This window comes from Stegodyphus dumicola, chromosome 11 (assembly GCF_044657685.1).
Source record: "Stegodyphus dumicola isolate Sdum_Otavi_A_Nest chromosome 11, ASM4465768v1".
Classification (NCBI taxonomy): domain Eukaryota; kingdom Metazoa; phylum Arthropoda; class Arachnida; order Araneae; family Eresidae; genus Stegodyphus; species Stegodyphus dumicola.
In genome coordinates, this window is record NC_140778.1 from 85,215,053 (window position 1) to 85,229,400 (window position 14,348).

Genomic DNA, 14,348 nt, shown 5'->3' on the forward strand with positions numbered 1-14,348 from the left:
CCAAGGTGAGGAATTTCAAGTCAAGCATGTAAGCCGGTGGATATATACATATGACTACGACCAATGATTGCGAAAATAAAGCCAAGGTGAGGAATTTCAAGTCAAGCATGTAAGCCGGTGGATATATACATATGACTACGACCAATGATTGCGAAAATAAAGCCAAGGTGAGGAATTTCAAGTCAAGCATGTAAGCCGGTGGATATATACATATGACTACGACCAATGATTGCGAAAATAAAGGCCGATTAAGGTATTTTAAACGGGGTAAGGGTGTGTGTGTATACATACACAGACACATGAATATATACACCCAAGCCCCTTATATCTTCTATTTTTTTCGATAAGCTTTGATTTTAGGAATGATCTTTTTATTTTGAAATAATTTTCATTAATGATTTTACTATAAAAATTAAGAGTTTAAGAAGAGTCAAATATATTGATTACAAAACATAAAGCATACCGTTTTGACTGAATAAATATAAGTTTCATGAAATTTTCTTCTTTTCAAACATACGTAAAGCTGTGAAAATTAAATTAAAATGGGATTAATTAATTATGGAAAACGGTTGAATTGTTTCCAGAAAAACGCGGAATGTTACATTAAAATTTTTTTTAAAGAACTTTTCCTGAAAGAGTAAAGGAAAAAAAGGCTGAAAGTTTTTGCATTTTTAACGGTCGCCGAAAAAGGATTATTAAGGATTTTTAGGCTTTTGCTGAATTTGTAGTCCATTAGCCTGCTTTGTATTCACTCCTACTAACCCATTTTTTTAGCTTTATTATTAAACATGGTTTTCTTCGCATGTGCGCCATATATAATTCAATAACAAAATCCCAAAAATTTTAAAAGCAGCATAACAGCATATGTTTAGAACACAACTTAAACTTTCAAATTGTTGATAGTTTTAAAATTATTGCATACTAATCTAAATGAAGGCATAAAAATCTTAACCAGAGCATAAAAACAAAATAATTCAACCACTTTTAAAGCAAAAAATGCACGATTTACCAACATATAAGAATAAAAATAGTGAATGCTGTTTCTCTCTATTTCATTAATCACTAAACTTTTTTAATTTCATTTACCTTTTAAATTCTTTTGGATTATATGTTATTTGTGTAAACGTAAAATTTTGATTTGAATTTATCACTGAAGTATTTTATTTCGCTTACATTTTTGTTCTTTAAATAAAATTCTCATTATTTAAGATACAAGATGCTAATTGCAATTTACTTTGTTTTTCCTTTGCTTTGGCGAAGGACCAGAATTTTCAGGTGAGCTATTATAATTAAAATGCATTGAAATGATTCATCGGCTAATTCTGGATACAGAAAAGCAAGAATTTTTGTGGAAGAGAGATTTCAATTGATTTCAATGTTCCTTCTCCTGACGAAGTGGCATTGAAGTTGACTGAATTTCTCTTGAAGTTCGTTGAAGAATTGAATCCTCTTGAAGTTCGTTTTTCTTTAAATTTCATTGATTTTTTTTAATTGGGGTATTGCTTGTTTAAAGAATTTTGGTTTATAGCATTTTTAAAATTATTTATTCCGTTTATAGGATTATTTGAAATTTATTAATTATGAATTTCAATTTTTGCTCTTTGTGAAAAATTAGGTTTAAATTCTTACTTTATGTCTTTACTGATAGTTTTTCAGCAGCTTAATGAGGGAAAATGCTAGGCATGATTATATATATATATATTTTTAATGTTTTGTAATCATATATATAAATATATATAAATCTACTTATCTACATATATAATTTATTTACTTGCATTTCTATTTTTCATGATTTAAATTCAGGTTCCTTTAAAAACATTATTTCGGGATTAAGTTTCATACTTCTGGTTTACTTCATTTAGATACATTCTACTAACTTTATATTAGGACATAATATAATCAATATTAATTTAGTAAATAAATTATTATTATCTTACTTTGCAGCTATTGCGCAAGTATTAGAAATTTATTTCAATTAATTAATATAATATAATATATAGATAGATAGATGACGAATGTAATGAATCTGCAAATACATACATATATATGTATATACGTATGTGTGTGTAATGTGGATTCCTTACACATATACAGAGTTCATGCAGCCGATTGTAATTGAAAACAGAGGTGCACAACTGCATGTTATAGCAGTCCCATACATAAAATCTCAACGTTCTACGGTTGCGCGTTTTTGTGCTATGCGATATATATATACATACATACGTATGTACGTACAGAAATCACGAAAAAAAACCTCTCCTGAATCCATTTTAAATCCATTTTACAATGTGTTTTAGAAAAATGACTTCTGTATTCTATCTGTACGCACACGCGTTACACGAAAAAAAAATCATTCAGATGAAGTTAGTAGAAGTTATAAGGTATTTCTCTCACTTTCCTAGCGTGCCTTCGTGGTGTAATGGTTCTGCACGCTGGGCCGGTATCCAGAGGTACGTGGTTCGATTCCCAGCGAAGGTCGTTTTAATTTTTCATCTTTCCTGCTTCCAAAATACCTAATGTCTCTACAAAGCGATTGCAACAATAGACTGGTAGACTGTGAGCTCAGCGAGAGCATAGAAAACCTTAACAAACCATTTTGGGAGACCCTTAAAATCTTAAACCTTTCAGAATTTTTTTTTATATACGTCATTGACTTTTTTTATACTGGTGAATCATAGTGCCGACATGACAGACAAAGGTATGTTTTATGCATATCTTATGTTTTACTCACCGATGGTCGCTTCACCAATTTGCGATATATAATCGTGTCCACAGATCTTATCTTGCCAGGATATGAACTTACATCAAAGTAAAAACAATGCACTTCCATTGAGGTGTAATAAAAAATTCCCTTAGGTGTAATGAAATTCCCTGAATTAAAGTGTAATAAAATTCCCTGGACGATATTCAAGAAAATGTAAAAAGTTCCATAAACATATATATTTAGAATAAAAAAATTAATTTAAACTCAATTTCAATTTCAACTCAAATTTTCAATGCAATATATCGATTAAATAAATAGCATGCTTTCTTTCATTCATAGTATCTAGAGAAGAATGTTCGTGTTTATAAGATTCCTTAGCAGTATCTTTCACCCATTCACTTCGTTTCACCGATGCTGTTTCCATCTGAAATTGAATTTGTTCAGCTGCTACATTGAGGCATTCGAAAACTGACAGCAAAATCGTCTGCTGCGATCACCTTGAAAGGAGTTAATTTTCTACATCACGCGTTCGCTTTGCAATTAAGTGTGTGCTACTAACATTATAAAACTTCTGTGTTGACGAATAATAAGCAGAAGTGGGAGTTTTTTTCTCTTTTGTCAAAAGAATAGGGTTGATTGTCGAAAACTGACTCACTGAATGTGTTTGTTCAATACTTTTGTTACGTAGGAAGTGCCTTTCGAGCATCTACACCCAGTGTTTTGTGTTGGAAGACAGCAAAGTTTAGTTTTTGGTTTCACTTAATAGAATTCTTTACTCGCAGACGATGTCTCTGCTCGGTTGCATTGGATATTTTAAATAAAATATGAGGTAAGATTTACTATATTTATTTCCTTTTTAAAGCTAAAATTACTTTTTTTTAGACCAAAGGTGTAATTTGCTCAGAAGGAATACTAATTTCGTTTTGGCATTTTGCATTCGTTCATATAAATGGCGTTTCACTTTTCAAATTGTTGCCACTAATTATTAGAGCCCTGCATTATATTTAAAGAAATGAAATAATGAAGTATCTGCATGAATGTATGGATGTTTCTCGCACTACGAAAAAGCAACGACACCTAGAGACATCAAATTGGAAGCCCAATTTTGGAATTTGTTTTATTATTTGTATGATATTTCGTAAAATTTTAACGAATTTTTGATTAACGAACTCAACGATTTCAAGGCGAGCAAGTGCAACACTGTAGGGGCAAAAAATAATTTTTATCTCCAGTGCGTGAGAATGTGTATTGGAAATTCTAAAGATATCATCATTTTAAAATTATTTTGCGATATTGCTGTTGAATTGAATTTTATGGTTTAAAAAACTTTTGGAGTCAGTGCCCAAAAGATTAAATGAAGTGAATAAGTGTGAAGGTTATCCTACAAAATATTAAGAAGCAAAAGCTATGTAAGTTTTTGTCATTTTTGTCACAATATAGTGACTCACTCACTATCGCAAGCGCATTAAATCAAAAAATAGGAGCACACTAAAAGTGCCCGATTATTTTTGTGAGAATATTTTTCCTCATTAAACAAATTATATTGATTTTTGAATTTAATTTTCATCTTTTCGAAAATGTATTTACTATTAAAATGTTGAATTTATATATAATTAAAATAAAAGCCTTTTTGTTAGTCCAAAGTGGCTTTGTCCCTGAAAGACTACTGTTTTCGTTCTGCGATTTTGCGTTGAAAACTCTAAAAAGCTGTATTACTTTTAAAATCGTTGCCACCAAATACTATCGCCCTGTATTATAAATGAAGTTTGGTTTAGTTTATTTAATTATGACAAAGCACACAAGGGCTATCTGCCTTAAGAGGATGGATACCTTCGTGGAGGACTTTCTAATGGAAACTGGCTGGTATACACGTTACACATGGAGAAAACCACGAAAACGTCCATGCAGCCAGCCCGTTCGCGGGATTCGAACCTCGGACCGAACTACCAGTGTTCAGCGACTATTACCGCTCGGCCGCTGGTGGGCCCTTAAATAACGAAGAATCTGCATAAATGTACGTATGTTTGATTGTGATAAAACAACGGTATCTAGAGCCATCCAATTTTGAATGACGTAATCCTACTGCAAATATGGGCATCTGAAAGCCTAAATTTGAAATTTGTAATTCGTTTTACTATTTTGTTTAAACAAACTCCAAATTTCGTACAACTTTAACGAATTTTGTTAAAGTTTTACAAAATTTAATTAAAGTTAATTAAAGTTTTACAAAATAAATTAACGAATTTTGTTAAAGTTTTTTCATATTTTGTAACACTTTAACGAATTTTTGATAAACAAACTCAACGATTTAAAAGCTAGCAATGGCAACACTCTAAGGGGGAGTGAACCTTTTGATCTCAAGCGCGCATAACTGTGTATCGGAAATTTTCAAGATACACACATTTTAAAATTATTTTGCGACATTGCTGTTGAACAGAATTTTATGGTTTAAGTGCAAAGAACATGATATTTAATAAATAAAGGTAACACACAAAACGTCCCTTTGGACGTAGTTTGAAATCTGAAACCTTTCAGATTTTTTTAAAAAATTTTAATTTATTTTAGTTTTTATGTTCATTAAAGAATACAAAAAATCACAGTGCTCGATCATTTTTTGTGAGCCACTGTATGTTCTGTTTTCGAATTTTCGATTCTAGTTCCTGCCAAATATGTTCAACAGGATTAAGATCTCTTGGTTGGGGTGTGTTTAATTACTTCTGGACACTTATATAACAGCAAAGTCTAGCATTGCAGCAGTATGCTTTGGATCATTGTCCTGGTAGAATTTAAAACTACTCTGTATATTTGAAGAAATTAAATAATGAAGAATCTGCATATATGTATGTCTGTTTCTCGCATAGTGATAAAACAACGGTACCTGGGGCCATCCAATTTTGAATGACAATTTGGGAATTTGTTTTATTATTTTGTTTAAACAAACTCCAAATTTTACAAAATTTAATTAGCATAAATTAAAGTTTTACAAAATAAATTAACGAATTTTGTTAAAGTTTTTTTTCATATTTTGTAACACTTTAACGAATTTTTGATAAACAAACTCAACGATTTAAAAGCTAGCAATGGCAACACTCTAAGGGGGAGTGAACCTTTTGATCTCCAGCGCGCATAACTGTGTATCGGAAATTTTAAAGATACACTCATTTTAAAATTATTTTGCGACATTGCTGTTGAACAGAATTTTATGGTTTAAGTGCAAAGAACATGATATTTAATAAATAAAGGTAACACACAAAACGTCCCTTTGGACGTAGTTTAAAATCTGAAACCACTAAGTTTTTGTGCTGAGGATTCCAGATTTCACGTCAAGATGTCAAGGTGCTTATACTAATCCATAATACCATCTATAACCTCAAGATTACCAATAACGGAAAGGGCCATAGATCCTCATACCATAACTCCTCCTTCGTCGTATTGAACGCTTGGTACTAAGTTTTGCTCCGAAACTCTTCTTTAGGTTTCCTCCGCACCAACACTCATCCATCTCAGCCGAAGATGTTAAATTCGCCTTCATCAGCAAACAATTTTTTTTCAGTAGTCGAGTGTCTTTTGTTTCATCAATTTTACGAATGGAGCATTTCATTCCATCAGATAAATTAGATTGTCTTCCAGGTCTTTTGTTTTCCATACGATATATCAAAAGCTATCAAATTACTTAAATTAAGTAAATAAGCTAGTTTTCTAATAGATTTCCTTTTCCTTTTATGCAAATCAATAATTAATCTGCAGGTTTCTAACGTTGTTTCCTTTCGTGACCGAGACATTGCAAGAAAACGTTAAAATAACGAATATTTTTCAAAAAGAAATTAAGAATTAAGAATTCCAGAAAGAAATTTCCAAAAAGAATTATAAAAGCAAATGATTTTTAGATTTTTGCCTAGCTTCTTTATCCAAACTAATTCCGTAGAATTTCGTTTTTTATTTATTGCTGACAATTTTAATTATAAATTATGAAAATGTCCCATTGATTTTGTGGTATCGTTTTTTCCATTTCATCATAAAACGTTATTTTTTAAATTTACTACTTAATTTTTTTTTCAAATTTATTTAGTACAAAGAAAAGAGCTAAGAAAAAAAACATGTATTCAAAGGAAAAATATTCTTTATTATTTTCTTACTTAAAACAATAAAAAAGTTATACGGACCGATCATTTTTGTGAGTCACTATATTGTGACTCACAAAATCATAATATAGTGACTCACAAAAAGCTCACAATATAGTGACTCACTCACTATCGCAAAAGTCACAATATAGTGTATCGCAAAGTCACTATATTGTGACAATATATAAAGTCACAATATAGTGACTCACTCACTATCGCAAGCGCATTAAATCAAAAAATAGGAGCACATAATTAGACTTTAAATTGTCGTGCATGCGGTACATGCGGTTAAATATGTTATGCATGCGTTATATGAGGTTAAATATGTCATGCATGCGGTAGTCAAAATTTTTAGCCCATACGTTGCAATTAGTCTTAAAATGAAATTTTGCGTTTTTGCGTTGGTCCACCATTTACGGCATATCACTTTTCAAATTGCTGCCACTAAATATTGTCGTCATGTATTATATTTAAGGAAATTAAATCATGGTGGTGTGGTGTGGTGTATTTAATTATGGCAAAGCACACGGGGGCTATCTGCCTAAAGGGAGGGATGCCTTCGTGGAGGACTTTCTAAGGGAAACTGGCTCGTATACACGTTACACATGGGGAAAACCACGAAAACGCCCATGCAGCCAGCCCGTTCGCGGGATTCGAACCTCGGACCGAACTACCAGTGTTCAGCGACTTTACCGCTCGGCCGCTGATGAAATTAAATCATGAAAAATCTGCATTAATATATGAATGTTTCTCGCATTGTGGAAAAACAACGGTACCTAGAGCCACCAAATTTTGAATAACGTAGTCTTCCATCCAAACATGTGCATCTGGAAGTTCGAATTTTGAATCTCGGGTTTGTTTTATGAATTTTTATTTCATACTTTGTAAAATTTTAATGAATTTTTGATTAACAAAATTAATGAATTTAATGAATTTTTGATTTGAAAGCAAGGAGTGGCAACACTGTTCGAAATAAAACACTCTTATGTCCAGCGCGCGAGACTGTTGCCATTTGGAAATAAGTAAGATATTTAACAAACTCAGCTGTATGAAAGCAATGTGTAGCCGGGGCTGGTGATAAAATGCATTTAGCTTTCAGTGAAAAAGTCTAATTTTATTCTCTTACTTAATTTGACACTGAATTTACCTTGCGCCCAAGAGGGCTTCAAAATTTTTGGACGAACTGTTATTAATTAAAAAAACTTTAGAAAAGTTCATCATCTAATTTTGAATACAGAAACGCAGAGGTTTTTGGAGGGAAGGGAGTTGTAATTGAATATGATATATCCTCCTTTTGATAACTTTACATCAGATTGAATTGGTTTCCTCTTCTTTATTTATTTTTCTGGTTTTGGTATACATTTTCAGGTTTTTATATTTTTTAGGTTCTAATTTCATATTTCTTTAATTCTCAACCATATTGTTGCGTGCGTACGGGTTCGTTATGAATTGAATGCACAGGTCCGATGAAAAATGAACAAAATTTATTATTATCACAACAAAAAAGCTTAAATTTCCCTCAGATATTCGTGCAGTATTACAATATCTCATAGTAGTTATCTTTTAACTAATCAAACGTTAAAAAGAACTTAATTCAAAACAGCTAAAGAAAGCTAATCCGCGAATTCGCTGCAGTCAACAAGAGCAGTTTTCTAAACAAACTCTTAAAACAACAACTAACTAATAATAACGAACTGAGAGTTTTTCATGCCGCTTATATATAAGCTTTTTAAATGCGCGAGAATTTTCTAGAAATTCTCGAAATCAAAAAGAGATATTTATTTATTAAATGTTAAATGCACGCGCTCTTGTGTTTTTAATTTTCTGGCTTAACTTTCCTTTAATATTCATTACGCGCTGCACTGCACGGATAATAAAACAATTTAATTTATAAGTCTATTAACATTAGCTATTTAAAAAACAAATCCGTAACACTGCCCCTTCCCAAGGACTGCACGTCCCGGGCAGTACATTTCCTGGACAGGAAGCCAAACTTACAACTAAGGCATAAATGCAATCATAAGCATTACATTACAATAACAAACAACATGAATAATAAATGCAATAACTAACTTTAAAGAAATAAAATACTATCAAATACTAAATACGAATCAAATGCTATCAAATACACATTTAGAAATAAAAAGGACCACGGTCTTACACTATTTACAATTATTTACTCTACGTACTATGGCCATAATAATGAGCTAACCTGTCGTAATGAACGACTTTAGGTTTAGACTTTCCGAATGATGGTAACATTAGCTCCTGTGTCAATGATCATATTACAAGGAATGCCATCGACATGCCCAATGATGGACAATCCGTTACTGCTGCCACTCACTGTAGAAATCTTGAGCGCTTTGAAACAAAATTTTTCATTATGTGGTAATCTGCGTTCCTCGATATGGTCATTAATTTGTTTCCTGTCTCTTTGCTGAGAAATGGTGTGTGTGTATTTAATTATGGCAAAGCACACTAGGGCTATCTGCCTAAGGGGGAGGGATGCCTTCGTGGAGGACTTTCTAAGGGAAACTAACTCGTATACACGTTACACATGGGGAAAACCACGAAAACACCCATGCAGGCTGCCCGTTCCCGGGATTCGAACCTCGGACCGAACTACCAGTGTTCAGCGACTTTACCGCTCGGCCGCTGGTGGACCGTGCTGAGAAATGGTCCCAATTCCGTACCCTAGGTTGTTCTGCAGTTCTTTCGTACGTGGCCTTCAGTTCCACAGCTCCAGCACTTTGGTTTCTTGTTAATCCTTTTCCGTCCCATGGCATTTAATTGTCTGTTTAATCCGCCTCTCTTATTTTCCGTGCTCTGGTGTGTTCCGCAGTTCCTTCGCGTGTGGCCTTCAACACCGCAGTTCCAGCACTTTAGGGTTGGTCTCACCAATATTCCGTCTCAAGGCATTCACTGGTCTTATCAAATCATCCGCTTTATTATTCGTGCATTGGGGTGTTTTGCAATGCCGTCCTATGTACCCTTCAATACCCCATTTCCAACACCTTAGAGCCACTTTGTTCTCACTCCTACTCCGTATTAAAGATTGACTTCTCTGGCTCAATCATCTAAACGAGCCATCAACTGATCCACTGGCTCTTGGACTCGCATAGTTCTGACTGGGTAGCAGTCTCTACGGGTTGCTTCCTGAGCTGCCTCAAATTTCAAGGCGTACAACAGAGCGCTTTTTAAATCTTTAACATCCACCATTCGCAAAGTTTTCTGTATTTCAGGGTCCCGGATGCCATCGATGAAATATTGCAGCGACAGGATTTCTCTTGTTTCTGTCGGGCGCTCCGAAAAGGCGAGATGGGACAGCCTTTCAACATCCGTGGCGAGTTCCTGAAGTGTTTAGGTAGGCTTCTGTTGACGGGATTTTAGTTGAAGCCTGCTGTAGTCTTTCAAACACTTTTCCCCAAAGCGCCGGACAGAGCTTCGAAGTCAAGTCTTTGGTTTTCTGGAAGCGTCTGCAGGATATCCGCTGCGTCTGCTCTCAGAGAAGCGGCAAGATGACAGGCCTTAGCTTGGGAATCCCATCCATTCGCATCCGCAACTATAGAAAATTGGGTCTTATACACTTGCCAGGATGTCTTCCCATCTTATGTGGATAGCTTCAGAGATAGACAAGCAGGCATCGGTAAGAATTTAAAACTATCGCTATTGCTTTCTGCCGTCGCTACGAATTTCTATCCATTTCTTTGGCAACTGCAGGAACTCTCTCATCAATTTCTTGTTCGATTTGTTGTTTAACAGAACAAACTCTTTCTTCTATTTCTTCTTTGACAGAATCAACTCTGTAACCTATTTGTTGTTCCACGGCCGAAACTCTGCCTTCTATTTGCTCTTTCACAGAAGAAACTTTTTCTTCAATTTGTCCAACTTTAATTTCGACCGCGTCTATTCTACCTTCCATAGCCTCAAATTTATTTTCTATTATGCAGGTAATTTCTATTTTAATTTCTTCTTGTCCTGCTTCAATCTTCTCCTGACCAGCTTTCATTTCCTCTTTAAATGATGCTTGACCAGCTTCCATCTTATCTTGGAATACAGCAAAAGCACTGATGAGCTGCCTCAATTGTTCTTCCATCGCTCTAGTAATTGTCATTCAAACCCCACTCCTGACACCAAAAATTGTTGCGTGCGTACGAGTTCGTTATGAATTTAATGCACAAGTCAGATGAAAAATGAACAAAATTTATTATTATCACAACAAAAAAGCTTAAATTTCCCTCAGATATTCGTGCAGTATTACAATAGCTCACAGTAGTTATCTTTTAATTACTCAAACGTTCAAAAGAACTTAATTCAAAACAGCTAGAGAAAGCTAATCCGCTACAGTCGACAAGAGCAGTTTTCTAAACAAACTCTTAAAACAACAATAAACTAACAAATAATAACGAACTGAGAGTTTTTTTATGCCGCTTATATAAGCTTTTTAAATGTGCGAGAATTTTCTAGAACTTTCTCGAAATCAAAAAGAGATATTTATTTATTAAATATTAAATGCACGTGCTCTTGTATTTTTAATTTTCCGACTTAGCTTTCCTTTAATCTTCATCACGCGCTGCACTGCAAGGGGAATAAAACAATTTAATTTATAATTCAACTAACATTAGCTATTTAAATACCAAATCCGTAACAATATATATAAAGAAGAAAGTCTGTGGGTTTGGTTGTCCTCTAATAAATCAGTCACTGCTATAGCTATCGTCACCAAACTTTCTACAATTCTTTTCTCGGCCTTGGAAAAAGTCGACGTGTTCAGTCTTTTAAAAAAAAAAAAAAAAAAAAAAAAAAAAATCTGAAATGTTTCAGATTTTAAATTACGTCCAAAGGGGCGTTTTTTAACATTTTGTGTGTTACCTTTCTTTATTAAATATCATGTTCCTCGCACTTAAACCATAAGATCCAGTGCAACAGCATTATCGCAAAATAGTTTTAAAACGAGCGTATCTTTAGAATTTCCGATACAGAGACTCACGCGCTGGAGATAAAAATGTTTTTTCTGCACAACGTTGCCATTGCTCGCTTTGAAATCCTTGAGTTTGTTAATCAAAAATTCGTCAAAGTTTTAAAAAATAGGAAATCGATCATAAAACAAATTTCAAATTTCAAATTTGGTCTTCCACATGCTCATATTCGTTGGAGGATTACGTTATTCAAAATTCGATGACTCTATGTACCGTTGTTTTATCACAATACGAGAAATATACATACATTTATGCAGATTTTTCATTATTTTATTTCTTCAAATATAATGCAGGACTCTAACATTTTGTGGCAACAGTTTGAAAAGTGAACCGACATTTATGAGTCCGACGCAAAATGCCAAAACGAAACTAATAGTCCTTCGGGATTCAAATCCCTTTGGACTAAAAAAAAAAAAAGCTAAAATCAGAGCTATTAATTAAAACATCGGAAAAACGATCATTTTCGCCCTCATTTTTCCGAGTGGCAACGGTCTCGCAAGCTGGAAATGAAAATCTACTTTGTTTCAAAAGTTGTTGCAATTGCTCGCTTTCAAATCCTAGAGTTTGTTAATGAAAAAGTTTTACGATGAAATAGAAATAGCATTTCCAAACATTAAATACATTATTCGCGATTCCAAAAATTCGTGGGAAGCCATTTCGACTATTCCCTTCTTCGTACAACTTTAATAGCCGAAATATGTACTAATTCAAAACTCTGAAAGCGCTCATTTCCGCACTCATTTTTCCGAGTGGCAACAGTCTCGGGCGTTGGAGATAAAAGTGCTTCATTTCGAAATGTGTTGCTACTGCTCGCTTTCAAATTATAGAGTTTGTTAATTAAAAATTTCTAAGTTCTACAAAATCTATACATGTAAAGAAGAATGTCTCTTTGTGCGTTTAATTGTTTGTGTTGTTGACTTCTGATCAATTATGATCAATTTTTTGCCACACTTAATCGACTAGAATTGAATATAGGTGAAATATTGGATGAGATTTTACGACCATTGGATTAGAAAGACGAAAATCATTGAAAACTGCGTGCCATTGTTGAAATATAATGAGAGAGAATTAGCTTTTTTCCCTATAACTTCTTCTTTTTTATGTGGGTTCCATATCGCATCAGAGTGAAAAATGTATGGCTATGAATCATATTTTTTGAAGGATTATAGCGGTATTGTTTTTTCTTTTGTTAGATACATTACTCTCAATCTAATTTAACTGGCATCTGATACTTCCGCTAGTTTTGTATATTTAAAGGATAATTTGAAATTTATTGGTAATGAGTTTCACTTTTTGTGGTCTTTGTGTAAAATAGGTTCTGAATTTCTTAATTTTTGTCTTTACTGATTAATTTTCAACAGCATATTGTACGAAAACACTTTGAATGATTATCATTTTAATAAAAAAAATTTTAATACTGTGTATGTATACATGAAGCGAAGAAAGCTCTTTCAAGAAAACTCAGGCAATACTGCTCAATATATTCACTCATATTTATGAATTTTTTGTACGGGGTATGTATAAGCACACGCATATAAAGACAGCTGAAAATACTCCTGTGATATAAATCTAAGCAGGTGAAATTATTGAGCTCCATCAAAGCAAGCGAAGAATCATAAATTTTATTTCTTTTCGGATTTTCGTCATAGAGTTAGGTAATTTGGCTTTGTAAAAATTCTTTAATTTGATGAATATGCTGATAGATTTGGGTTTGCAATCGTACGGCTAATGATTTTTGAGTTATATGAGATACATACATACGTACGCACAAACATAATAAAAAATATACTTTTTGAATCCATTTTAAATCCATTCTACAATCCGTTTCGGGAAAAAGAGTCCTTTATTCCGTCTATACGTACAGACGTCACGGGAAAAAAAAAAAAAAAATCGTCCAAATAGATTCAGGAAAGATCAAAGCGGATATTTCCTTTGAAATATGGTACCTGAAATTTTTTCGCAATTACAATACTTCGTTTACCTCGTATAAGGAAACAAAAAAGGCGTAAACAGCCTGTGTAATTATTGTTAAAATCTTCCGCCTTTTCTCAGCTTTCTGCATTATTATCAGTTTGTTTTAGCAATGAATTTCTTGCATTGCACATATGCCTGTAAAATGAGGACAAAACATTTTTCCTGCGAAATTCTCTCCTTAATACAGCTGAACTACCTGAGGTATTAAAGAATAAAACGCGGTCGGAGCAGTTAGAAACACATACGCCCTCTGGTGTCACCCTGAGGCAGAAGAAGCTAAGATTTCTGCGAACCGTGAAAACGCAACACGAACAAAATACAAAAAAACGCTGCGAAACTGGACCATTTACCTACTGTTCTACACAAAATTATTCCAGCTTACATGTTACTTAGACATATTCGGTGGCAACATCACAGGATCCGCCGTCAACTCGCGTGCGCTACAAATCGGATTTTCCAAAGTAATACATGCTTCTTATGACAGTTACACTGATAACTGACCTGTTTAAAAAGATCTAGGAATTTTCTTCGGAATAATGACATGAAAGAACCTAAATAGCATATGTCAAT

The 14,348-nt window shown here is 33.6% G+C and overlaps 1 protein-coding gene across 1 annotated transcript in view; it reads left to right on the forward strand.

The window, feature by feature from the left end:
* The first annotated feature begins 3,187 nt into the window (after positions 1–3,187).
* Positions 3,188–14,348, forward strand: part of LOC118187697 (uncharacterized) — a 532,717-nt gene continuing 521,556 nt past the window's right edge. The window contains exon 1 of the mRNA XM_085826955.1: positions 3,188–3,533. Within this exon, the coding sequence (XP_085683081.1) occupies positions 3,529–3,533 (5 nt within the window). The 5' untranslated portion in view covers positions 3,188–3,528. The remainder of the gene's footprint in view (positions 3,534–14,348) is intronic.